The 27,230-nt window shown below is 35.2% G+C and overlaps 1 protein-coding gene across 1 annotated transcript in view; it reads right to left on the reverse strand.

The window, feature by feature from the left end:
* DNAH12 (dynein axonemal heavy chain 12) overlaps nucleotides 1-27,230 on the reverse strand; it is a 222,826-nt gene that overhangs the window by 137,870 nt on the left and 57,726 nt on the right. Inside the window, exons 12-19 of the mRNA XM_060111265.1 lie at nucleotides 25,213-25,391; nucleotides 21,864-21,999; nucleotides 16,066-16,191; nucleotides 15,000-15,134; nucleotides 14,473-14,666; nucleotides 13,220-13,463; nucleotides 2,171-2,356; nucleotides 1,346-1,546 (exon numbers count right to left, since the gene is read on the reverse strand). Of these exons, the coding sequence (XP_059967248.1) occupies nucleotides 1,346-1,546; nucleotides 2,171-2,356; nucleotides 13,220-13,463; nucleotides 14,473-14,666; nucleotides 15,000-15,134; nucleotides 16,066-16,191; nucleotides 21,864-21,999; nucleotides 25,213-25,391 (1,401 nt within the window). The remainder of the gene's footprint in view (nucleotides 1-1,345; nucleotides 1,547-2,170; nucleotides 2,357-13,219; nucleotides 13,464-14,472; nucleotides 14,667-14,999; nucleotides 15,135-16,065; nucleotides 16,192-21,863; nucleotides 22,000-25,212; nucleotides 25,392-27,230) is intronic.

Genomic DNA, 27,230 nt, shown 5'->3' on the forward strand with positions numbered 1-27,230 from the left:
AGCAACCTCAGTGTCCACTGACAGATGAATACGTAAAGAAGATGTGGCACATATATACAATGGAATATTACTCAGCCATAAAAAGAAACGAAATTGAGTTATTTGTAGTGAGGTGGATGGACCTAGAGACTGTCATACAGAGTGAAGTAAGTCAGAAACAGAAAAACAAATACCGTATGCTAACACATATATATGGAATCTAAAAAAAAAAAGAAAAGAAAAAATTATTCTGAAGTACCCAGGGTCAGGACAGGAATAAAGACACAGACATAGAGAATGGACTTGAGGACATGGGGAGGGGGAAGGGTAAGCTGGGACGAAGTGAGAGAGTGGCATGGACATATATACACTACCAAATGTAAAACAGGTAGCTAGTGGGAAGCAGCCACAGGGAGTTTTGTGCTTTGTGTCCACCTAGAGGGATGGAATAGGGAGGGTGGGAGGGAGAGGCAAGAGGGAAGAGATATGGGGATATATGTATATGTATAGCTGATTCACTTTGTTAAAAAGCAGAAACTAACACACCATTTTAAAGCAATTATACTCCAATAAAGATGTTAAAAAAAAGAAAGAAGATTAGCATCAACTTGAAACAATCTTTAAATGAGAATTTATTCATTGCCCTTTGAAGAAAATATTTAATTCAGAGTGTAAAATTCATGTTTTGTCTTATCTGCTATTGAATTGTATTAAAAAAATAAGAAATATCCAAAGTCTATTTTGTTTTATAACATAACACTCCTGCATAAACTCAAAATTATTATATTGGTTCTTTCACTTTAATACCATTTCCTTATAGCAACACCAGTGTTGAAAATTTGTTTCTTCTTTTCTCCTCCATGTTCAACACCATTTTCCTGCCCCACATCCACTAAATAATGACAGCAGATATTCTTTAACTGCTCAGCCAACCATTTTGCACATTTATATTTATTAAAATAACCAGACTGATTTTCTGCCTATAAGAAAAGACATTTTGAAAACCTTATGCTTCTCGGTCAAAGCTTATGTCAATAAAATACTCAGTAAAGTGGAAAAAAAAAAGAATATAGCATGAAGTAGGGTCTAGGCTGTCTACAGTTAGATTAAATAATACCGTTTTCCTTCCAAATCTATCACTGTCATTGGAGAAGATTTTTCCGAATAAAAATATCATTTTTTCTTTTAAAAATCATTAGAGTTAATGGCTCATCTGTTCTATATATTTTCACATTAATTTTAAGTTATCTGTTTCTATATTTCACCAAAGCTACCCAACAAACTGACTTATTTTCACAAGAGCATATATGTAATAAGATTGCAGTTTTTATAAATGACCAGGAGTTGACTATCATATTTAACATACCTTGATCTCCTTTTCAAATGGTTTGATGAAAGGTGAGCCTCTCATTGTCTGAGTTTTTATAATTTGATCATCAAGGAGAGCCTGAATCTCATCTACTGAAGAAAGAATACAGACTCCAGTATCACGATATAGACTTATATGAAAAGCAATATCATCCCAAGTTCCCATCATTGTATGCATGGATTTCTCTAATGAAAATTCCTAAATAAGAAAAAGAAGAAAGAATTTGGTGCATTACACAGCAATTTTTGTAAGGTAATCTGCAACTGTCTGTAAGTTAGAAAAGTTTTTAAACAATTAAAAAATTCCTATGGAAAATCACAATGTAGTTTTAAAAAATTCACTTGCTCTGAAAACAACTGCTGTCAGTACTAAAATAGACAGCAGAATGAAAGACCTGACAGATTTTCCCTGAAGTGGCTTTTCTGCAGTCTATAGTCTGAAGATGTTTTCAGTGTATTTTGAGAACACTAGATGGCCATACTTACTCTGCTAGAATACACATATATCACATGCCACACACACATTCATCTATTTCCATTCTTAATGGAACAATTATATATCAAGACTAGCACATCATCCATGCATATCAAAATGTGGCAGAATTAACAAGAGGTCAAAGGAACAATTTCTACTCAGGATTCAGGACAAGGAAATCATAGAGAAGCAGACACTTTGTGGGGAAAAATAAGAGTGGTCTTCTACCACTTTACCCCATCTCCTCCCACTGCTAGTCAGTACTATACATTCAACCACAACAAAAAGTATGATTATTTGATTAACAAGCTCATCAAATAAAGTATTTCAGTTGATCTTCATATTTACCTTGCTTGCACCCGCACTTATAACTTCAAATTTTTCCAAGTATGGTGTAAGGTTTAATTTTAAAACTTTCCTCATTGTAGTTCCAGAGTCTGGAGTTAAGTCATAGCCTACAATTTCTGATAACTGCTTCCAGTGACGTGTTCTCATTCCTGGATTGCATAGGATGGAGACAGTAGGGACATATTCCTAATGGTGAAAACAGAAATAATAATGAGTCACTCATTTGAATTCCATACACATACACTTGAAATTAGGTAATATACTTAATGAGTCCAATCAAAATCCCAATTAGATTTGGAAGGGAAGAAAAAGTAACAAAATTATTCTAAAGTTCATCTGCATAAATAAACATGTAAAAATAGCCAGGAGTAAGAGTAAGAAAAAGGGGGGATATAAATGTTCTATAAGATATTAAAGTATATGATAAAACTACAGTAATTAAAACTGTCATATTATTATTATGGAAATACAAAGTTAAGTTTATTCTATATATTATATGGAGAAAATATAGTATAACACAACATAATATAATATATAGTTATAAATACACACACAAAACATAAATGGGGAAAAGCCTGCAACAAAATGCCAAAACGTAACTGTTTGAAAATAAAAATTAAATATTCAGCAAAAACACTTAGTTCATCACTTTTGTGTGTGTGTGTGTGTGTGTGGTATGTGGGCCTCTCACTGTTGTGGCCTCTCCCGTTGTGGAGCACAGGCCCCGGATGTGCAGGCTCAGCGACCATGGCTCACGGGCCCAGCCACTCCATGGCACGTGGGATCTTCCCGGACTGGGGCACGAACCCATGTCCCTGCATCGGCAGGTGAACTCTCAACCACTGTGCCACCAGGGAAGCCCAGTTCATCACTTTTGATACTGACATTAGAATACTTCCTTTAAAATCAGGAACAAGATAAGCATTCCCATTATTAATACTTCTAATCAACACTGTATTGAGTGTCTCAGCCACTGAGATAATATAAATAAACAAAAGATATGGGGGAGGAGGGGGATCAAGATGCCAGAGTCGCAAGACCCTGAATTCACCTCCTCCTATGAGCACAGCACAAAATTACAACTACTTTATACAGCAACTATCTATGAGAATGACCTGAAGAGTAGCAGAAAAGATTTTCCACAATGACAGATATAAAGAAGGAGTGACAATAAGATGGGTAGGGGAGTCGAGATGCAATCTTGTCAGGAGCCAAACTCTAAGGTTGGTGACACACAAATGAAAAGGACATCACCACTGCAGAGGTCCTCTCCGAGGAGCAAGGGGTCTGAGACCCATGTTGGCCTCCCCATCCTGGAGGTCTTGCACTGGGAAGACAAGCCCCCAGAACGTCTGGCTTTGAAAACCAGTGGGGATTCCATTCAGGAGAGATGGAGGGCTATAGGAAAAAGACTCCACTCTTAAAGGGCACAGGCAAAATCTTACATGGTCCAAGTCCCAGCAAAAAGGCAGTAGTTTGAAAGTCACCTGTGTCAGACCCACTTGCTGATCTTGGAGAGCCTACCAGAGAGGCAGGAGGCCTCTGGGACTCCCCCTGGGGATGGAGATGCTGGTGGCAGCCATTTTGGGGATCTTGTTCTATTGGACTGACTCCAGCACTGGCAAGCACCATTTAGAAATCCTCCCTCTAGCCTATTAGTGCTGGGGGCTTGCCCTGTGCACCAGAGGGCCCACAGCAATTTTGCACCACCAGGCCACATAGTCAAATGCACAGGGATCCTGCACCACCCACCTGTGGCCCCGAAGAGGGTGCACTGCCCAGCTACACAGTCAGCCTCACCAGGAGACTGCCCTGCCCACCAAGGCACCCACAACAACTGCATGAGTCAGAGCATCACAGCCAGACAGGCCAAGGGCCAGCCCCACCAACCAATATGCCCTCAACAGTTAGCTCTTCCACAACAGAAGGGAGCATGCAGCATGAATAGAGGACACCCCTGGAGCATAAGGTCTAGTAGCCAGGAGGGAGTGCACTGCTGAGCTCATAGGATGTCTCCTATATAATGTCACTTCTCCAAGATCAAGAGACATAACAGTCCTATCCAATATATAGAAATAAACAGGGAATTAGGTAAAATGAGGAGGCATGAGGAATATGTTCCAAACAAAGGAACAAGACAAAACCTCAGAAAAAGAACTAAATTAAATGCAAATAAGCAATCTACCCAATAAAGAGTTCAAGGTAATAATCATAAAGATGCTCACTGAACTCAGAAGAATGGATGAACACAGAATTTTAACTAAGAGTTAGAAAATATAAAGAAGAACAAATCAGAGCTGAATAATACATTAACTGAAATGAAAAATATACTAGAAGGAATCTACAGCAGATAGAATAATATAGAAGAACAGATCAGTGATCTGGAGGACAGAGTGGTAGACATAATCCAAGCTGAACAGAAAAAAAAAAAGAAAAAAGAATTTTAAAAAAATGAGGATAGTTTAAGAGACTTCTGAGACAATATCAATTGTACTCACTTTCATGTTATAGGGGGCCCAGAAGGGGAAAATTGAGAGAAAGGAGCAGAGAACTTATCTGATCAAACATTAGCTGAAAACTTCCCTAACCTAGAGAAGGAAACAAACATCCTGCACTAGGAAGCACAGAGAATCCCAAACAAGATGAACCTAAACAGGTACCCACTGAGACACATTATAATTAAAATGACAAAAATTAAAGATAAAGAGAGAATCTGAAAAGCAGTAAGAGAAAAGCAACTAGTTATGTACTGTATAAGGGAACTCCCATAAGACTATCAGCAGACTTCAGCAGGAACTTTGCAGGCCAGAAGGAAGTGGAACAATATATTCAAAATGATGAAAGGAAAAAAACTACAACCAAGATACTTTACCTGGCAAGGTTTTCTTTCAGATTTATCTTTATCTCTGAAGGAGAGATAAAGAGTTTTACAGACAAGCAAAAGCAAAAGGAGTTTATCACCACCAAACAGACCTTACAAGAAGTGTTAAAGGGACTTCTTAAAGGAAAAGGAAAAGGTCAAAACTAGAAATAAAAAAATATGAAAGGAAAAATCTCACTGGTAAAGGCAAACATAGAGTAAAAATAGTGGATCAACCACTTATAAATCTAGTAGGAATGTTAAAAGACAAAAGTAGTAAAAATCATCTATATCTACAATAGTAGTTATGGCAAAAATTAAAAGATGTAAAATATGATATCAAAAGCATAAAACATTTGGAGGGTTAGTAAAAATGTAAGGTGTTCAAACTTAAGAAATCAACTTAAAATAGACACCTATTTGTTGTTATATATGAATTTCCTGGTAACCACAAACCAAAAACATATAACAGATACACACAAAATGAGAGAATCATTGGGTCACTGAAAAACTCAAGTGGAAAATTTAAAAATACCTTGAGACAAATGAAAACATAACATTCCAAAATCTATGGGACACAGTAAAAGCATTTCTAAGAGGAAAGGTTATAGCAAACAAGCCCACCTCAGGAAACAAGAAAATTCTCAAACAATCTAACCTTACCCTGAAGGAACTAGGAGAAGAAAAACAAACAAAACCCAAAGATAGCAGAAGGAAGGAAATAATAAAGACCAGAGTGGAAATAAATAAAATAGAAACTAAAAAGAAAAAAGAAAAGATCAATGAAACTACGAGCTGGTACTTTTAAAAGATAAACAAAATTGATAAACCTTTAACCAGACTCATTAAGAAAAAAAAAAAGAGGGCCAAATAAATAAAATCAGAAATGAAAGAGAAGTTACAACTGACACCACTGAAATATAAAGGATCATAAGAGATTACACAAACAATATACACCACTAAAATAGACAACCTAGAAAAAAATTAATAAATTCCTAGAAATGTAAAATCTTCCAAGACTGAATCAGGAAGAAACAGAAAATACGAATAGACTGATTACCAGGAATGAAATTGAATTAATAATAAAAAAATGCCTAACAAACAAAAGTCCAGGCCAGATGGCTTCACAGGTGAATTCTATCAAACAATTAAAGAAGGATTGCCTTTCCTGAAACTATTCCAAAAAATTTGCTGAGAAAGAAATGCTTCCAAACTCATACTACAAGATCAGCACCACCTGGATACCAAAATCAAAGACAACACAAAGAAAGAAAATTATAGGCAAACATCACTGATGAACATAGATGCAAAAATCCTCAACAAAATATTAGCAAACTGAATTCAACAATTAATTAAAAGAATCATACATCATGATCAAGTGGGATTTATCCCAAGGATGCATAGATGGTTCAATATCTGCAAATCAATCAATGTGATACACCATATTAAAGAATAAAAATCATAGGATTATCTCAATAAATGCAGAAAAAGCTTCTGACAAAATTCGACATCTTTTTATAATAAAAACTCTCAACAAAGTGGGTATAGAGGGATCATACCTCAACATATTAAAGGTCATATGACAGGCCCACAGATAACATCATACTCAATGGTGAAGAGCTGAAAACATTTCCTCTAAGTTCAGGAACAAGACAAGGCTGCTCCTTCTCACTGCTTTTATTCAACATAGTATTGGAGGTCCTAGCCTCAGCAATCAGACAAGAAAAAGAAATAAAAGGAATCCAAATTGGAACAGAAGGAATAAAACTGTTACTATTTGCAGATGACATGATAATGACATAGAAAATCCTAAACATGCCACCAATAAACTACTAGAACTCATCAATGAATTCAGTAAAGTTACAGGATACCAAATTAACATACAGAAATAGGTTGCATTTCCATACACTAACAATGAACTATCAGGAAGAGAATCTAAGAAAATAATCCCACTTACGATCATATAAAATTCCTGAGAATAAGTCTAATTAAGGAGGTAAAAGACCTGGGTTCATAAAACTACAAGACACTGAGAAAAGAAATTGAAGATAACAAAAACAGATGGAAAGATATACCATGCTCATAGATTGGAAGAATTAATATTGTTTAAATAACTATACTCCCCAAGGCAATCTAAATTTAATGCAATTCCTATTAAAATACCAACAGCATTTTTTCACAGAACTAGAACAAATAATTCTAAAATTTATATGAAAATACAAAAGATCCTGAAGAGCCAAAACAATCTTGAGAAGGAAGAAAAAAGCTGAAGGTATTAGGGTTTCCCTGGTGGCACAGTGGTTAAGAATCTGCCTGCCAATGCAGGGGACATGAGTTCAAGCCCTGGTCTAGGAAAATCCCACATGCCGTGGAGAAACTAAGCCCATGTGCCACAATTCCTGAAGCCCGCATGCCTAGAGCCTGTGCTCCCCAACAAGAGAAGCCACGGCAATGAGAAGCACACACACTGCAATGAAGAGTAACCCCTGCTTGCTGCAACTAGAGAAAGCCTGCATGCAGCAATGAAGACCAAAAAAAACCCGCAGCCAAAAATACAAAAAAAAAAAAAAAAAAGCTGAAGGTATCATGCTCTCTGATTTCAAACTATACTACAATGATACAGTAATCAAAACAATATTATACTGGCACAAAAACAGACACATAGATCAACGGATCAGAATAGAGAGCCCAGAAATAAACCCACACACTTCTGATCAATTAATCTATATTTAATAAGCGACTTGTATCTAGAATATGTAAAGAATTTGTACAACTGAATAAAAAGAGATAAATAACCCAATTTAAAAATGGGCAAAGGATCTGAACACACACTTCTCCACAGAAAACATAGAAATGGCCAATATGCATATGAAAAGATGCTCAGCATCATTAGTTATCAGGTAAATGCAAATCAAAACCACAATGAGACACCTCTTCACACACATTGGGATGGCCATAATCAAAAAGATGGACAGGGCTTCCCTGGTGGCACAGTGGTTGAGAGTCCGCCTGCTGATGCAGGGGACACAGGTTCGTGCCCCGGTCCAGAGGGATCCCACATGCAGCGGAGAGGCTGGGCCCGTGAGCCATGGTCGCTGCGCCTGCATGTCCGGAGCCTGTGCTCCACAATGGGAGAGGCCACAACAGTGAGAGGCCCGCATACCACACACACACACAAAAACTCAAAATGGATTAAAGACCTAAATGTAAGACTGGACACTATAAAACTCTTAGAGGAAAACATAGGAAGAACACTCTTTGACATAAATAACAGCAAGATCTTTTTTGATCCACTTCTTAGCGTAATGGAAATAAAAATAAAAATAAACAAATGGGACCTAATGAAACTTAAAAGCTTTTGCACAGCAAAGTAAACTATAAACAAGATGAAAAAGCAACCCTCAGAATGGGAGAAAATATTTGCAAACGAATCAACGGACAAAGGATTAATCTCCAAAATATACAAACAGCTCATGCAGCTCAATATTAAAAAAACAAACAACCTAATCAAAAAATGGGTAGAAGACCTAAACTGACATTTCTCCAAAGAAGACATACAGATGGCCAAGAGGCATATGAAAAGGTGTGTAACATCACTAATTATTAGAGCAACGCAAATCAAAACTACAATGAGGTATCACCTCACACCAGTCAGAATGGCCATCAGCAGAAAATCTACAAACAATAAATGCTGCAGAGGGTGTGGAGAAAAGGGAACCCTCTTGCACTGTTGGTGGGAATGTAAATTGATACAGCCACTATGGAGAACAGTGTCAAAGTTCCTTAAAAACCTAAAAATAGAATTACCATATGACCCAGCAAACCCACTACTGGGCATATACCCTGAGAAAACCATAATTCAAAAAGACACATGCACCCCAATGTTCATTGCAGCACTATTTACAATAGCCAGGACATGGAAGCAACCTAAATGCCCATCGACAGACAAATGGATAAAGAAGATGTGGTACATATACAATGGAATATTACTCAGCCATAAAAGGAATGAAATTGGGTCATTTGTAGAGACGTGGATGGACCTAGAGACTATCATACAGAGTGAAGTAAGTCAGAAAGCGAAAAACAAATATCGTATATTAACACATATATGTGGATTCTAGAAAAATGGTACAAATGAACTGGTTTGCAAGGCAGAAATAGAGACAGAGATGTAGAGAACAAACGTATGGACACCAAGGGGGGGAAGGGGGAGTGGTGGGATGATGGGAGATTGGGATTGACAAATATACACTAATATGTATAAAATAGATAAGTAATAAGAACCTGCTATATAAACAAATAAAATAAAATAAAATAAAATAATTTAAAAAAGAAAGCAAACAACCAACATTACCCAGCACTGACTTTGTTTCCAGTATCATATTATAGAGCACTGTTTCCCCCATTTTGGGTTTTACAGCAGATGTTAATAAAAATTATTTAAAAACTTGGGGAAAAAGAGGGAGGTGGTATGTCCTTTCAATGCCATATGGGGTACAGGGACACCTAAGGAAAATTTAACTGTTTAAAGAGTGTATTTTGTTCAACTCACTGTTTACTACTTAAAGTCCCAGACTGAGAAATTACATGTTAACTTGTAGATTTGACCAGTAGAAATGCAAGTAATTTGTCTAATAAGAAGGATAACTCCAAATGTTAGTTTATTGTCCTGTATGACATTAACCAGCCTTATATCAATACTAGCAATCTTTTGCCAACATTCCTTTACTAAATTATCTATAAATACTCAGCCCCTCAAATGCTCTTTGAACCAGCCTCACCACCTTAGTGGTTCTCCCATTAATTAATAAATAGAATAAAATATTTGACACGTGTTCATTTTTATTTTTGTATGACAGTCACGTTTTCTTTTGTAAATAATAATAATGTAAATTTTTAATAATTGGAGAACCACAGACTTAAGTTTACTCTAGTTGCTATATATATATTTTTAAATTTATTTATTTATTTATTTATTTTTGGCTGCGTTGGGTCTTTGCTGCTGCGGTGGTATGCAGGCCCCTCACTGCAGTGGCTTCTTTTGTTGCGGAGCATGGGCTCTAGGCAGCAGGCTCAGTAGTTGCGGTGCACAGGCCCAGCTGCTCCGCAGCATGTGGGATCCTCCCGGACCTGGGCTTGAACCCACGTCCTCCGCACTGGCAGGCGGACTCCCAACCACTGCGCCACCAGGGAAGTCCCTAGTCACTATATTTTAAATAGATAATGGGGTAGGGGTTGGGGCAAAGGTAGAAGCAGGGAGTCCCAACAGGAACTTTTTGTAGAAATCCATGTAAAAGAAGATGTAAGTTGGACCAGATTGGTGTCCCTGGGAAAAATGAATTTTGAGTTTGCCATGTGTATTGGACATCCAAGGGAAGATTACAAGTAGGAAGTTATAGATATGAATCTTGGGTTTGGAAGAAAGGTCTGGATTGGAGTTAAACATTTGGGAGTTGCTAGCATATAGATGGTATTTAAAGTCACTTATATTTTTGATGAGATTGATGAAATCATCAAGACAGAGAGAAAGAAAAGGTAGAGAAAGAAAAGGAAAGAAAAGGACGAATGACTTAGCCCTAAGACTTTCCAACATTAAGAGGCTAAAAAGAATAAGAAGAGAATAGCAAGGATGGGAATACCCTGGCAGTCCAGTGGTTAGGACTCTGTGCTTCCACTGCAGAGGGCATGGGTTCTATCCCTGGTCAGGGAACTAAGATTCCACATGCTGCGGCCAAAAATAAAGGAAAGAAAAGAAAAGAAAATAGCAAGGAAAAAATTTAGTGATATTACTAGTGGTATGGGACAATTTGTTTATCTTCCATCTCAAGATGACTTTCAGAGTACATGATGACGCACTGCTATGAAGATAGGAATAATGGATGGTGCTGATAAGAAAGGAAAGGAGGAATATCATTTAGATAAATTTAAAAATGACCAAAGGCTTAAATGTCAACAATAAACTATAACTAAATCCCTAACTAGGCTGATTAAGAAAAAAGAGAGAAAATTAAAAATATTAATATTTGGAATGAAAAAGAAGTTATCCCTATAGATTCCACCAACATTAAAAGATAATAAATAAATATTATGAGCAACTTTATGGCAATAAATTTAACAACTTTAGAAAATGGAAAAATTCCTTGAAAAATACAATTTACCAAAATTGACACAAAGTTAACACAAATCTGAATATTCCTATATCTATTTTAAAAATTAAAACTGTTTTCAAAATCCTTCCCACGAAGCTCCAGGTCAATGGTTTCACTAGCAAACGTTTCTCTAAAATGTTTAAGAAAGAGATAATAACAATTTTATACAAAACTCTTTTGGAAAATAGAGATAAAACTTCCCATTTGTTTCATAAGGCCAACATAATCCTGATAGCAAAACCTGACAAAGATATTACAAGAAAAGAAAATTAAGACCAACATCACTTCTGAACATAATCTCAAAAATCTTCAATAAAATATTAACATACTATTAATATTAACATACAAAGCCTAATCTCCCTAGTCCTGTTTCTAGGACTAGAAATCAGTAAGAAAAAGACCATTGATTCAATTTAAAAAATAGATAAGAAGACCAAATAGTTCACAGGCAAAGAAATACAAAATACTCTTAAATATATTAATTTAGGCTTAACATTTTATGTAATAAGAAAAATGAAATTCTTCTAGCAGATTAACAAACACCCAAGTTTGATGATATTCTGTTGTCAAGGTTGGTGAGAGTACATACTGGTAAAACTCATACAGAAGGTAATTCAACTGTAGATTTTAACCTGGAATTTATTCTTTGGCAATTTACCTTACACTCACACCTTCACACACAGAAATTTTACACCAATATATAATATTTATAGGTGTAAAAAAGAATGAAAACACTCTATATACAATAAGAAAAGGTCTCCAAGATAAATTAAAATGAAGGGGGGAAATAATATAAACGGTATGTTATTTTTTTTCAGTATGCTATTTTTATGTTAAAAGATGGAAGGATTAGGGCTTCCCTGGTGGCGCAGTGGTTGGGAGTCCGCCTGCCGATGCAGGGGACATGGGTTTGTGCCCCGGTCCGGGAGGATCCCGCGTGCCGCGGAGCGGCTGGGTTCGTGAGCCGTGGCCGCTGAGCCTGTGCGTCCGGAGCCTGTGCTCCTCAGCGGGAGAGGCCGCAACGGTGAGAGGCCCGCATACCGCAAAAAAAAAAAAAAAAAAGGGAAAAAAAAAAAGATGGAAGGATTAGAACATATATTCACATTGTTATACATGTAAAAAAACTCTGAAGTATACAACAGAAAGTAGTAACATTGATAACCTAATAACAGGTGAGAAACACAGCAAGGAGACCGTTCAGGTATATCTTTTTATATTTTTAAACCATGCAAATTTATTAAATATTGAAAAAAATTTTAAGTAGTTACTTTAAAAAAATTTTCAGGCAGCTCATAGTATATCTGAGAGTGCTAGACACAGACAGGAACAATGTTGAAAAACAGAGTTTGCACTCTGAGCATGCCGACAGTGGAAACTTGGCACTACCACTAGAACCACTGCCAGTACTGCCTTGGGAACTTAGATGTATTATTTACTGTCACAAAAACTGTTATTATCCCCTATTTATAAATGAGGTGACTGAGGCATGAGAAGTTAAATATCTTGCACAAGTGGCATATTGCCATTACCAAGCGCAGAATTGTGACATAAACCTAGGTAGTGTGACTCCAAACCTTTCTCAGCTAATTGGTACCCTGGGTTGCTGCCCATAGTATAGGCTAACTTGTTTATTCTAGTAATTTTTTACCCTCTTCAAATCATTGTAACTGGTCATTACAGTCTTTTCTATTTGTTAAGTATTGTTCTATGAAGGGATTGACTTCGATGACATCATCAGGAAAGAATGAAGCGTGTATTGAGAAATAGGTCAAGTTTTCTGGATTCAGCTTTGGTTTTGCTTTCCAGTTTTTCCATTTCTCTTCACTAGCACTTGATGCAAACAACTCTACCAGGGCTTTTTTTTAATTATTTTTATTTTTTTATTTTTTTAAATTTTTTGCCTTATAACAAATTTAATCAGTTATACATATACATATGTTTCCATATCCCCTCCCTTTTGCGTCTCCCTCCCACCCTCCTTATCCCACCCCTCCAGGCGGTTACCAGGGCTTTTTAAAATGTCATTAAATGTGTTTATACCTTAATAACTTTTATCTGCTCCATTACTGCAGTGCACATAGTAATAGTAGGATTCTCTTTTGGTTCTTCTTCAAGTTTCTCTTCTCCCAGAGATCGTCTTTTTGCTGCCTTTCTTTTTTCTTGTAATTCCTTCTTTTGCTTTGTTTGGAAAAATTTCAGAGTCTTAAAAATTTCTCGGGAAAATTCATCTACATCAGCTTCCATGCTTTCCCCATTAAGGTCCAAAAACCCTCCATCCATCCACCTGAATTGAAAGAAAAAGTAATATTAAACTCAGAGGGGCTTCCCTCATGGCACAGTGGTTAGGAATCTGCCTGCCAATGCAGGGGACATGGGTTTGATCCTTGCTCCAGTAAGATCCCACATGCTATGGAGCAATTAAGCCTGTGCGCCACAACTACTGAGTCTGTGCTCTAGAGCCCGCGAGCCACAATTACTGAGTCTGTGCTCTAGAGCCCACAAGCCACAACTACTAAAGCCCGCGCGCCTAGAGCCCATGCTCCACAACAAGAGAAGCTGCTGCAATGAGAAGCCCGCACATCACAACGAAGAGTAGCCCCCGCTCACTGCAACTAGAAAAAGCCCACGTGTAGCAATGAAGACCCAACACAGTAAAAAATAAACAAATAAATAAATAAATTTATTTTAAAAAGACTAAGGAAGAATGATTAAAGACAGAATTAAAATTAAGTGAAAAAATAGAATATTTTAATTAAAAAAATATATTAAACTCAGAGACTTCAGGTGTATGAAAAGGCCTTAGAGATTCTTTAGGCCAGGCCCTTCATTTTATAATAGAAACAACTGAGAACAAGAGCAATTAACAGTTTTTCTCAGTCACACAGAGAGAATGATGACAGACAATACTAAAACCACAATTTCAGCTATGCTGCATGCGCAAAAATATGAATCAGACTGTAAATGGACAACTAACAGTATCCAGATAAAATGCTGATTTGACTCCATACTTCTAATTCTTAGTGTCAAATGAATGAGTCAAATGAATTAATTGCATTAAAAAATGAATCAACTCTGGGAAACCCAAGTGAGACTTTAGATATTATATTAGTAAGGCTAGGTGGCGCCTTAGCAACATTTGATGCTTCTCCTATATAATATTTGGTTTTTCTTTCAAATGGACAGATAGATCCTACTTTTAAACACCTAGCCAACAACAACAACAAAAATCAATGTACGTTTTATAAATCTTTTTATATCTTTGCTTAATTTTTTATTACATTACCAGAAATTACCGTTTTTCTGTTCGTTGCCACTTCAAAACTAAATTAAAAAACTTCTGATAGGGCTCAATGTTAACTTTTAATTTATCCAGTTCAGGATATTTTGTCAGTTCCCATCTGAAAAGTTTCTCTTCTTTATTAATAAATTGAACTGCTTCTTCAGATTCCTGAATACGTTTTTGTAGTTGTCTTACATCTGTCACATACTGAAAGCAAATAATTTTTTATTTCAAGAAATACCCAAGAAATGTTATAAAAATAAAATTATATAATACTGCATAGGCTATGTCCTTGCATTTATATAGCAACTTTAAACATCAACTTCACAACATTACCACGACACAAAGCAAAAGGTATGGTTATGTCTATCTTACAAAGAGAAAACTAAATCACAAAAAAGATTACATAATTAGCAGCAGTCGTAGGCCTAAGAGTCAGGCCTCTGTTTGCCTTAGTAAGCACAGGTTTTTCTATATTATAGAAACATGTCCTGTATTAATCTACCAGCCTGCCATAGCTACTGTCTATATTTATCAGACCTGCTGCATGTGGTCCAGTTCTGCAAATTCTGCAAACTCTTCCATGCGGCGTGATTCCTTTTCTATTTCCAAAATCAGTTTCTCTCTCTTTGCTATTAGCTCATTTTCTTTTTTATGTTTAGCATTCTCAAGGAGCTTTAAAAAAAATTAATCATGTTAACTATTTTGTTACAAAGCAAAGAATTATCAAATCAGAAATCTGAATGCTTTATACAGTAACAAAAAACATCAGCGAATTAAAAATAAAACATTGTACAAAAATAAAACATTGACTGATATAAAAATGAAAAGAATAATAAACCACAAAACCACACAGAAAAACTTTCCTATATCTCCGAAGTGACTGTAACAATTCTTATTTATTAAATACTTTAACTATTTAACAGATTCTGGGAAAATAATAAAAGCTACCATATATTGAGCACTTGTTATGTCAAGATTTATTAAACACTCTACCTATATTACCACAAGTATTAGTATCCTCATTTCAGAGGTAAAGAAACTTAAGCATATAGAGGTTAAGAGTCATGTCCAATGTCACAAAATCATAAAAGTCAAAATCTGGATTAGAACTCTGGCTTATCTAACTGAAATCCATGCTTTTCATTACTACTATACCATCTCACTTCCCAGTTTAGGAGAAACTAGTTTACATTAGGACTTTTTCAAAATCTGAACTATATTCAGTCTTATATAAAATCCTGAATCTGCTACTTCTTCCTGGGAAAGTTACTTAACTTCTCTGAAACTCATTTTTCTCATCTATGAAATGGGGAAAATAGGAGCACCTGGGATTTTTGTGAGTATTAAATGATTTAATAGCACAGAGCTTACAATTATTATTATTAATTTGTAAATAGTTCTGACTTTTTAAATGTCAGTCCCACTTTTTACAACCTTGTGGGTTAAGCCTAAGCCTGCAGGGCCATAAATGTGGCTAATCCCAAAATCATACTGACACATGAAGATACTTTTTAAAGGTAGATGGCAAGTATGTATGAAAATTAAATGAACATTGTGCTTAAAATATCATAATACAAAAATACATATTGAAAAATATATTCACCTCATCATTTTCATCAAAGATGGGATTAATTTTCCAAGGCCACATAAGGACAGCTGAATTTAAAGCTAAGTCTTCTGGAGGAAATAGAAATACATCTAAAAAGTAACTCATCCGGCGTTTGGATTCCTACAGAAGAAACTCCAGATATATTAAACCATATAAAAAATCTAAAGCATTATGAAAAAGAGAACCAATAACAATTTCTAATATTCTTTCAAATTTCAATTTGACTCAGATTATTAACTGATATTTCATATTACCCAAACCACATGGGTATTTCAATAACTGTAGGGTTATTTATTTGGCTTCATACCACAAAATTGCAGATTTTTATACCAGAAATAAAGCTTTTTAGAAGTTTTCACTTGCAGTTGACTTAACAGAAAGGTACTCTTGAGTCTCCATGTAGATGACTGAAAATGATGATGAAATATGCAGCTTTTGTTCAGCAACACTTTAAATTTTTTTCTTTTAAAAGATTTTACATTTTTTATTCTTATGTATTTAATTTTTGAATCTTTGTTGACAAAGATTTTAGCATCTTTTATTTTGTTTTGCATCTTCAGTGACAGTACCACTTTTTTTGCCTACCATTATCATACAGCAATTGTCTAGAAAGAGTTTAGGGGTGAATGGCAAAACCAAACCAAAACAAAAACCCTTAAAACCAATAGATTTACCTGAATAGAGAAGTTGAATATCTTTACCCTCTATAGCTCACATATTTGCTGTATATATATATAATATATATAATATGCAGAATGCATCATATATGTATTATGTTGCATGTAGAAATTAACCTAACAAAACCTGATTCATGTAATCAATTATATTAATAGATTAAAGGAGAAAAAGCATAAGATCACCCCAATAGATGCAAAAAAAAAAAAGATAAAATTCAACATGCATTCACAGTAATGTTTTTCACTTAATTTTTATTGGAGTATAGTTGATTAATAATATTTTGTTAGTTTCTGCTGTACAGCAAAGTGAATCAATTATACATATACATATATCCACTCTTGTTTAGATCAAATTCCCATATAGGTCATTACAGAATACTGAGTAGAGTTCCCTGTGCTATACAGTAGGTTCTTATTAGTTATCTATTTTATACATAGTAGTGTGCATATGTCAATCCCAATCTCCCAGTGTATCCTCCCCACCCTCCCATAGAAGAGAATTTACTAATCTGATAAGGGAACCTATAAAAAACCTACAGCAAATTTCATACTTAATAGTGAAATATTGAAGCCTTTCCCTTTGAGACTGGGATCAAGATGACTTCTATTCAACATTGTACTAAAGATCCTAACCAGTCCATTGTAGCAAAGAAAATAAAATTTTGGAAATGTGTAATGTTTGATAAGGACAAAACCAAAACTGTCATTAACTACTAGTTATAAAATAGTATATGTAGATATTCCAAAAGAATCTTTGGATAAACTGTTAAAATTAAAAAGAAAAAAAAACATACAAATTTTAAAGTTAAGATATTTAAATAAAAATTTTTTAATTAAGAAAAAATTTAGTGATAGCTATTACTTTGTATATAAAATAAATTTTATATTATATTATAGTCAAAGTATAAAATAAATATCCATAAGTTCATATAAATAAATGATTGAATAAATTAATAAGCAGGGGAGAAGAAACAAGTATCCTATGCAGAATAATTCCAAATAAATAATGTAGCTACTCTACTCTAAAGGAGGAAAGCACAATTCCCCGGTTCTTAAGTGTGGATGCATACAGTGACTTCCTTCCAAAGAAGACAGTATGGAAAAGGGGAGAAAAGAGTGGAGAGACATGATAAACACTACTTCTGCCTGGTGATCAAGCTCAACATCAAATGCCATGCTAATATGTATCCTTGAGATGATGTGATGAAAATGGCACTTTTCCTTTGTGATTCTCTTCCAAAAAACCGACTACCCCGTTCTAATCATGAGAAAAATATCAGTCAAATTCCTACTTCTCAAAACTATCAAGCACATCAAAAGCAAGGAAAATCTAATAAACTCTCAGAGCCAAGAGAAGCCTAAGGATACATGACAACTAGATACAATGTGGTATCTCAGATGAGTTCCTGAGATAGAAAAAGGGCTTTCAGTAAAAACTAAGGAAATCTGAATAAACTATGGACTTTAGTTAATAATATATCAATATTGGTTTATTAATTATAACAAATGTACCATATTAGTGTAAGATGTTAATAATGAGAAAATTGAGTGTGTGAGGATGTGTTTGTAATATGGGAACTCTCTGTACTATCTACTAGGTTTTTTGTAAATCTAAAACTATTTTTTTAAAGTCTATTAATATAAGTTAACTGTATTTTTGTATTCAAGTAACCAAGATAAGATGAAAAATTTAAGATATAATTTAATATAACATTAAAAGATATCAAGTACCTGAAAATATAACTAACAAAGGATGTGCATGACCTCTACAGAGAAAATTATAAAATATTAAGAGATGTTAAAGAAGAGGTAAATGAATAAAAGATATATCATGAACTGGAAGACTCCACAGTGTATGTACCGATTCTCTCCATCTATTTAATGCATTTCTAATCAAAATTCCAACAGATTTTTGCGGAATGTGAAAAACTGATTCTAAAATTTATATTGGAAAGATGTTAATTCTCTACATTTATTATCAATTTTATGCAATCTCAATGAAAATCCCAAAACGTTATTTTATGGGCTGTGATCATCTAATTCTAAAATTTATATGAAAATACTAATAGCCAAGAACAAACAAGAAACTTGATGAAGAACAGAGTGGGAGGACATGCTCTACCGGTAATCAAAAATTATTACTGCAATTACAATTAAGCTTTTGTAATTAAGTCAGTGTGGTATTGATACAAGGATAGACAAAAGGCCAATAGAACAGAATAGAATGTCTTAAAACAGATATGCACATATAGGGACACTTGATATATAATAGAGATGGCACTGCAGAGCAGTGGGGAAAGTATAGTTTCTTCAATAAATAGGTAACTGCTCATGCATATGAAAAAGTAATTAAATAGGACCTCACATCATTCACAGAAATAAAATTCAGGAAGACTGAAAATCTAAACCTGAAGGGCAAAACTAAAGAGCTTCCAGAAAAGGACACAAGAAAAAACTCTTGATGACCCTGGGTAGAAAAGGATTTCTTAAACAAGACACAGAGAGCACTAGCTGTAAAAAAAAAAAAAAAAATTGCTCCATTTGACTACATTAAAATTAAGAACTGCCATTCAACAAAACACCATTAAAAACTGAAATAAATTACAGAGTGAAGGAAAGGATATTTATCAATAATATATTCAGAACTACTACACTGAACTATACTTAAAAATGATAAAGATGGGGCTTCCCTGGTGGCGCAGTGGTTGAGAGTCTGCCTGCCAATGCAGGGGACACGGGTTCGTGCCCCGGTCCGGGAAGATCCCACATGCCATGGAGCGGCTAGGCCCGTGAGCCGTGGCTGCTGAGCCTGCGCGTCCGGAGCCTGAGCTCCGCAACGGGAGAGGCCACAGCAGGGAGAGGCCCGCGTACTGCAAAAAAAAAAAAAAGAACTATACTTAAAAATGATAAAGATGGGGCTTCCCTGGTGGCGCAGTGGTTGAGAGTCTGCCTGCCAATGCAGGGGACACGGGTTCGTGCCCCAGTCGGGGAGGATCCCACATGCCGTGGAGCGGCTGGGCCTGTGAGCCATGGCCGCTGAGCCTGCACGTCCGGAGCCTGTGCTCCACAACGGGAGAGGCCACAACAGTGAGAGGCCCACATACAGCAAAAAAAAAAAAAAAAAAAAAAAAAAGGTAAAGATGGTAAACTTTATGTTATGTATATCTTATCACAATTTTTAAAAAATCTACTATAAACCAATTAGAAAAGGACACACAACCCAAAAGAAAAATAGGTAAAAGACATGTACTGGAGTGAAACACTACACAGCCATAAAAAAGAATGAAATTTTTCCATTTGTAACAATATGGATGGACTTGGAGGGTATTATGCTAAGTGAAATAGACAGAAAGAAAGCCAGATAGAGAAAGAAAAATACTGAATGATATCACTTATATGTGGAATCTAAAAAATACAACAAACTAGTGGATATAACAAAAAAAGGAACAGATTCACAGATTTAGAGAATAAACCAGTGGTTACCAGTGGGGAGGGGGGAGGGGGAGAGCATTATAGGGGTATGGGATTAAGAGGTACAAACTATTATGCATAAAATAAGCCACAAGGATATATTGTACAACACAGGAAATAGAGCCAATATTTTATAATGACTATAAATGGAACATAACCTTTAAAAATTGTGCATCACTATATTGTACACCTGTAACTTATATAATATTGTACATCAACTATACTTCAATTTTAAATATAAATAAATACATAAATAAAAATTAAAAAATAAAATTTTCTTTTAATTTTTTTAAAAAACAAATACTAGTATTTCACAAAAGAGGAGCTCCAAACGGTCAATAAGCATATGAAAAGTGTTCAGTTCATTTGTTTTCAGGAAAATGCAAATTACAAATACAGTAACCTCCACCCAACAGACTGGCAAAATTTTAAATATCTCACAATAGCAGCTATGGATAAGGATATAAAACAACAGGACTCTTAAACACTGCTGATAGGAGTATAAAATTGGAACTACTTTAGAAAAGAGTTTTGCCTTAGCTAGTAAAGGTGAAAATAAGTATATCTTATAACACCTGGAAGAAATGCATGAATATACGCACCAGCGTACACATACAGAAATGTTCCCAGAAGCATTGCTTTTAATAGCAAAAGTAGAAACAACCCAACTATCCAGAACAGTAAAATTAAAGTAATAAATTATTCTATGGTTATATAATATGAATACCAGACATCAATGAAAATAAATGAAAGTTAAGGAACAATGACATTACTAACATAATGTTGACAAGACACAAAAGAATAGAAATAGTATGATTCTATTTATATAAATATCAAAATGAAACAAAAATTAGCTATATTGATTAGGAATGCATATTTAGATGGTAGAACTACAAAGAAGAGCAGGAAATGACTACTATAAAAGTCAGGATAGTGTTCACATACAGAAAAAGACAGGAGATTGTAATGGGCTTCTAGGGTGTTGACAAGCTTCTATTTCTTTCCCTGGATGATAATTACTGGATGTTTAATTTATAACATCTTAAACTGTACAATTTATGTTTTATGCAATTTTTGGTGTGTGTTGTATTTTACTTTTTTTTTTTTTTTTTCCTTTCGGCCGTGCCGTGCGGCATGTGACATCTTAGTTCCCCGACCAGGGATCAAACCCATGCCCCCTGTGGTGGAAGCGTGGCATCTTAACCACTGGATCACCAGGGAAGTCCCTATATTTCATATTTTTAAACAAAAATTAGAGTACAATATAGGTGAATAGGTATATAACCTTGTGGTGGGGAAAGTATAAGCATATGCACTACTAAATGTAGAAACTATAAAAGAAAATCTTTTTTTAAACCTTTGTTAAGGATGCACACATGGTAGAACTAAAAAAAAATAAAAAAGATTACTGTAGAAACCAAGTTGACACCTCTAGGAGGTAAAGGAAGGGAAGTAGTTATGGTCAGATAGTCATACGCAGAGGGTTTCTAGGGTCCTGGCAATATCCTATTTCTTGACCTTGGTGGTGGCAACATAGGTGTTCACTTTATAACTTTAACTATATGTTTTATACACTTCCAATATGTTTATCACATTTCACAATGACAAAAATATTTTAAAATATGTAAATTTAAAAATTCTTACCTTGATCTGTGAAACCAACTCATGAATTCTTACAGTCCGGGCTTTTTCTACATAAGATATGAGCTCCATCATCTCTTCTGTTGTCTCAGGGACTTTTAATGCATGCTCTTTAATTGCTTCAAATTCACTGCAAATACTGACATAATACCCTGCTTTATTATAGTTAGAGTAATTAATGTTATGTCACACTAAAGAAATTTTATCATGATTACTATAAAATAGGAACTGTGATCCTAAAAAAATTGGTTAATTCACTAATATATCTTAAAATATTTAAGCATAACTTATCTGACATAACTCAGGATACATCATACATCTATAAAATCTATAAAATTAAGGTAACATTTTCTGTGTGACATAGAGCATGCTTTGGATCAAGCAGCCCTACGTCTAAATCCTGCCTCAGTTGCTACTAGCTTTGAGAACTTATGTAAATCTCATAGGTTTAGCTTCCATATTTGTAAAATGAAGTTATTAACATTCATCTTGCAGGAGTGTTGTAATACAATAATGAATAATGAATGTAAAAGAGCCTAGCACATAGTACACTCTCAATTACTGGTAACTATAACTATAATTTTTAGTATAATCATCAGCTTAATTATTATTATTAGTGTCCCTTGTGAAATGCGGTAAGTAAAAAGATCAAACCTCTGTATACATTTAAAAATCTATGATTCTTTCAGAATATATATGCATGTAAGTATGAACCTAGATACCCTATAGCCATTATTCAACTAAATGTATATTTCATAGAATTTTTTTCCTTGTGCTTTGCAGTATCAGTACTGTCATGCCATTATTAGAAATATCAGAAAAAACCCTTGCAAAAACAAAGTACAAAAGAGGTAAGTGATTTAAAAATAAATTTTAGTTCATGCAGGTATTTCATTTATATTATGTGAGTAATTATACTTATTCATTCATCTAATAAATAATTGAGTACCTACAATGTGCTAAGCAAAGTTCTAAGCACTGGAGATATAACAGCAAATAGATAAGTCCCTATCATCATAAAGCTTACATTCAAGTTGATAAGAGAGACAAGAGCACATAAATATGTAATACAATGTTAGGTAGTAAAAAGTGCTATGAAGAAAAAAAAAAGCAAAGTAAAGGGATAAAGAATGATGGAGTATAGAGAAGGGGCCAGTATTTTTATATAAAGTGGCCAGGAAATATCTCTCTAGAGAGGTGATATTCAAGATGAGAGAAGGAAAAAATGAGTCATTCAAATATCAGGAAAAAAGCTTCCAAGGAAGAAAAAACAGCAAGGATTAAAGCCTGAGGTAGCGATAAGGTTCGCATAGTTTAGGAATGGCAAGCAGGGCAGTGTGAATACAAAGGAGAGGACATAACATGAAATTGTAGAGATGAGCAGGAATCATATAATGTAGGGCTTGACAGTTAATTCTTGATAATCAAAATTTTAGGAGGATGCATTAATGTCAATAATGCAAAAAAGACAGATGATTCTACTGTGGGTGCTTTCTTCTTACTAGAGCAGAATCTGAGTCCCTTGAGAAGTGACATTACATCAAAAGAAAAGGAGGCCAGAATTCCCTGGCGGTCCAGTAGTTTGGACTCCGTGCTTCGACTGCGGGGGCATGGGTTCGATCCCTGGTCAGGTAACTAAGATCCCACATGCCGCGTGACATGGCCAAAAAAAAGAAAAAGAAAGAAAGAAAGAAAAGAAAAGAAAAGGAGGCAAACAAGATTACTGAGAGCAAGGTGGCCCAAGCAGATACTAAACCAAACTATAAAGTAAGAAAATTGTTCTTTAATAATTATTAATTTATTTAATAAATTGTGCTTAACATAGTGGCACATATTTCCTTCTTTTGATGTTACCTATCTCAAGTATGGAACTTAAACAGGAAAGAATCAAAGAATAAATGAGGCAGAGGAAAATGGACTTTTCAGCTGCTCATGTGTCATGGGTTTATAATAAGATAGTTATTTTGTTGAAAGAATTTTCCAGAAAAGTGACAGATATTACAAAAATAAATATCAAAAAAGTCATCTCAAACACAAAAATTTTTTTAATTAACTATGGTATTGTCACTGCTCTTACTCAACAGGATTGTTAGAAATGAAGAGTCTAGTACTTTACCATCTTTGACATCTTTCTGTAGTATAATTTTGTACAAAGTAGAGCTGACCAATACTTAACTTTCTGAGAGTCATATATTTTTTATTCATTTAAAAATATTTATTGATGTGACAGCTCCCTTTATTGGGTGCCTATTCTATGCCAAGCATGGTGATAGATACTTTACAAATGTTATTTGTGATCCTAACATTAGTCCTGCAAGTAAGGTATTATTTTTCATAGTTGGCACCGCAGGAAACTGAGGCTCAGGGAAATTAAGTAACTTGCCTAGAGTCACGGAACTAGTTTATGGCAGAGACAGGATTCAAATCCAGGTCTCTCTGATTCCAAGGCACATAATTCTCTTACATTGCTTCTGGGAAAATAAACATAATGGCTAACATTTCTTGAGTACTATGTTCCAGGCACTCTGCTAGGTGATTTATATAAATATTAGTTTTAATCCTTATAGAAGTTGCAAACAAAAAGTCCTCTGGAGCCAGACAGGTAACAAATAAGTTAAATTATTTGGAGGATCAGTTGCTTGAGCACTGGATGAACAAACCAGAGGCCATTCTCCCTGTCAAAGGGAAACTTTCTTCTCAACTGCATTTACCACTACAGGCCTAATGTGGCATGGTCTTCCCACTTTTTCAAGAAAAGTAAGAGATCTGGAGAGAGAGTGTGTGTGTGTGTGTGCGCGCGCGCGTGTGTGTGTGAAAACTCCTAATTTTGAAGTTTTGATAGCAAATTCAAAATTTGTTTAAACAAAATAAAAAACAATGTGAGACAAATAAAACACATTTGCATGACACATTCAGCTAGTAGGCCACTAGTTCATGAATCCAATCTATAGCCATCCTGCCAACTAGGTATTACTGTCTCCATTTTACAATGCAAAAAATAAACTAGGTGACACAATAAGTCAATATTGTGGTCAGGAATGATCCCAGATCTTCCCAGTATCACTGAAAGTCTATGGTTTTTTCATTACCATGCAACCTGTATCCAAAAGCTGATGTATGTCAATTTCTTTTTTTCCAAAAATCCTGGGTTGCCTCAAAACTAGTCTCAAACAGTATCAAACGAAAAGAAACCAAACCAACAAGACTATAAAGAAACCCTCTTAGGAGGTAGCTATGGAGAAAAACTTGTAAGTACTTATATTTTAATCTTTTATTTTTAAACAAGAATTGTTACTAGCAAACTATTTCTTTTAGCCCTGTAATTCTGAGTTTGGCAACTAATTCTACTTACCTTTCATTTTCTTTCCTATGTTTTGAAGCTATGTCATTTAGTAATATGTTTGCGAAGGCTTTTGCTTTGTTTGTTAGGCCTGTCTTCAAATCTTCACAATCCAAACGGACCATAGGAAAATGAGCCCACTGAGGCAAAAGCATTATTTCTGAAGCAAGGCTGAAAAATTTTCCTACAAACTTAAAAAAAAGGATTTAAAACAAAAATGCTTAGAATTTTCAAATTCAGCTGTGATTGTATAGTACAGTAGTACAGTGAAATTCTTAATTATATGATATAAATGTAAATTCATTTCTTTTTGCTAAGTGACTAAAATTTTTTCCATTATCGCACAAATATTTTTTCAGCTGTCCTTTCATTAAGGAATTGACAAATCTACCAGCAAATATCCAATACGATGACATTTATAGCATCAATATCTGGACATGTCACAAGGTGAAATTTCCCTCTGTAACTATTAAAAAAATTATCATCAAAGCCAACTCATCTCTTGGTTTAAAAACAAATCTGTATCATGTGACAATTTGTGTAGCTGACTAATATCAATACTTGCTTGTGCCACTACTGATGCCTCACTGAAAATTCTAATTCAATCTTCAAGAAAATAAATATAAGAAATTTTTTGGTTTGGGTCAAAATAATCCAGGAGAGAAACATTGTGCCCTACTGTTACCAACATTCCAAGATATTGGAATTTATACAAATTCCTAATACCCAGACATTGGGATAATTTTTTTAAATGGAGCAAAGTAGTATGGAATAAAACCTGGCAAGTTATGTTGTGATAAGTTTTATGGAAAGTGAAACATATCACCAACTTTGGGTAACTTTGACTTAATTTCACAACCCATTTTTTTTTTTTTTTTTTTTTTTTTGCGGTACGCGGGCTTCTCACTGTTGTGGCCTCTGCCGCCGTGGAGCACAGGCTCCGGACGCACAGGCTCGGCAGCCATGGCCCACGGACCCAGCCGCTCCGTGGCACGTGGGATCATCCCGGACCGGGGCACGAACCCGTGTCCCCTGCATCGGCAGGCGGACCCTCAACCACTGCGCCACCATGGAAGCCCCCACAATCCATTTTTTTTTAATTCTTTTTTAAAAAATTTTTTGGCCATGTTGTATGGCATGTGGAATCTTAGTTCCCTGACCAGGGACTGAACCCAAACACCCTGCACTGGAAGCAGGAGTCTTAACCACTGGACCATCAGGCAAGTTCCTCACAATCCATCTTTAATGTTGCCTCTACCTTCCTCCTCACCTCATCGCCACCCTCCACCAAAAGGCCTCATATTCCTTTTATTCTTCCTTAAGGATACTTTTTCTTCATTTCCCTCTCTCTCAAGCCTACCCTATTTTTCTAGTCTCCAGTATTTAGTGGATTAGGCTTAAAATTTTCAATGTTTAAAGGAAATGAGGATATTAATTAGTTACTTTAAAGACTATACTCAGTAGTCTTGGGTCTTGGTTAAAAATATACCAAATAGGGCTTCCCTGGTGGCACGATGGTTGAGAGTCCACCTGCCGATGCAGGGGACACGGGTTCGTGCCCTGGTCTGGGAGGATCCCACATGCCGTGGAGCGGCTGGGCCCGTGGGTCATGGCCGCTGGGCCTGCGCATCCAGAGCCTGTGCTCCACAGCGGGAGAGGCCACAACAGTGAGAGGCCCACGCACCGCAAAAAAAAAAAAAAAAAAAAAAAAATAGTTGATAGAGCTGATGGCACCTGAGAAGGGAGAAAAGATGTTTTCTCATTCTCAAAGGCCATCATCCAGTTTTTCAGGGATGTAATTAACAGATACGGAAAATAAAATGGGCTGGATCAAAGAAAATATGGCAACTGGAAACAACACAAATGTCCATGTACAGTAGAATTGATAGCATATTCATATATTGGACTACTATGCTATAATAAACTAGGACTATATGCAAAATATGGATGAATTTCATAATGATGAAAGAATAAAAACACAAAAAATACATGTAAAATGATATCTTTCATATAAACTTACCATGGGCAAA

This window comes from Mesoplodon densirostris, chromosome 10, assembly GCF_025265405.1.
Source record: "Mesoplodon densirostris isolate mMesDen1 chromosome 10, mMesDen1 primary haplotype, whole genome shotgun sequence".
NCBI classification, from domain to species: Eukaryota; Metazoa; Chordata; class Mammalia; order Artiodactyla; family Ziphiidae; genus Mesoplodon; species Mesoplodon densirostris.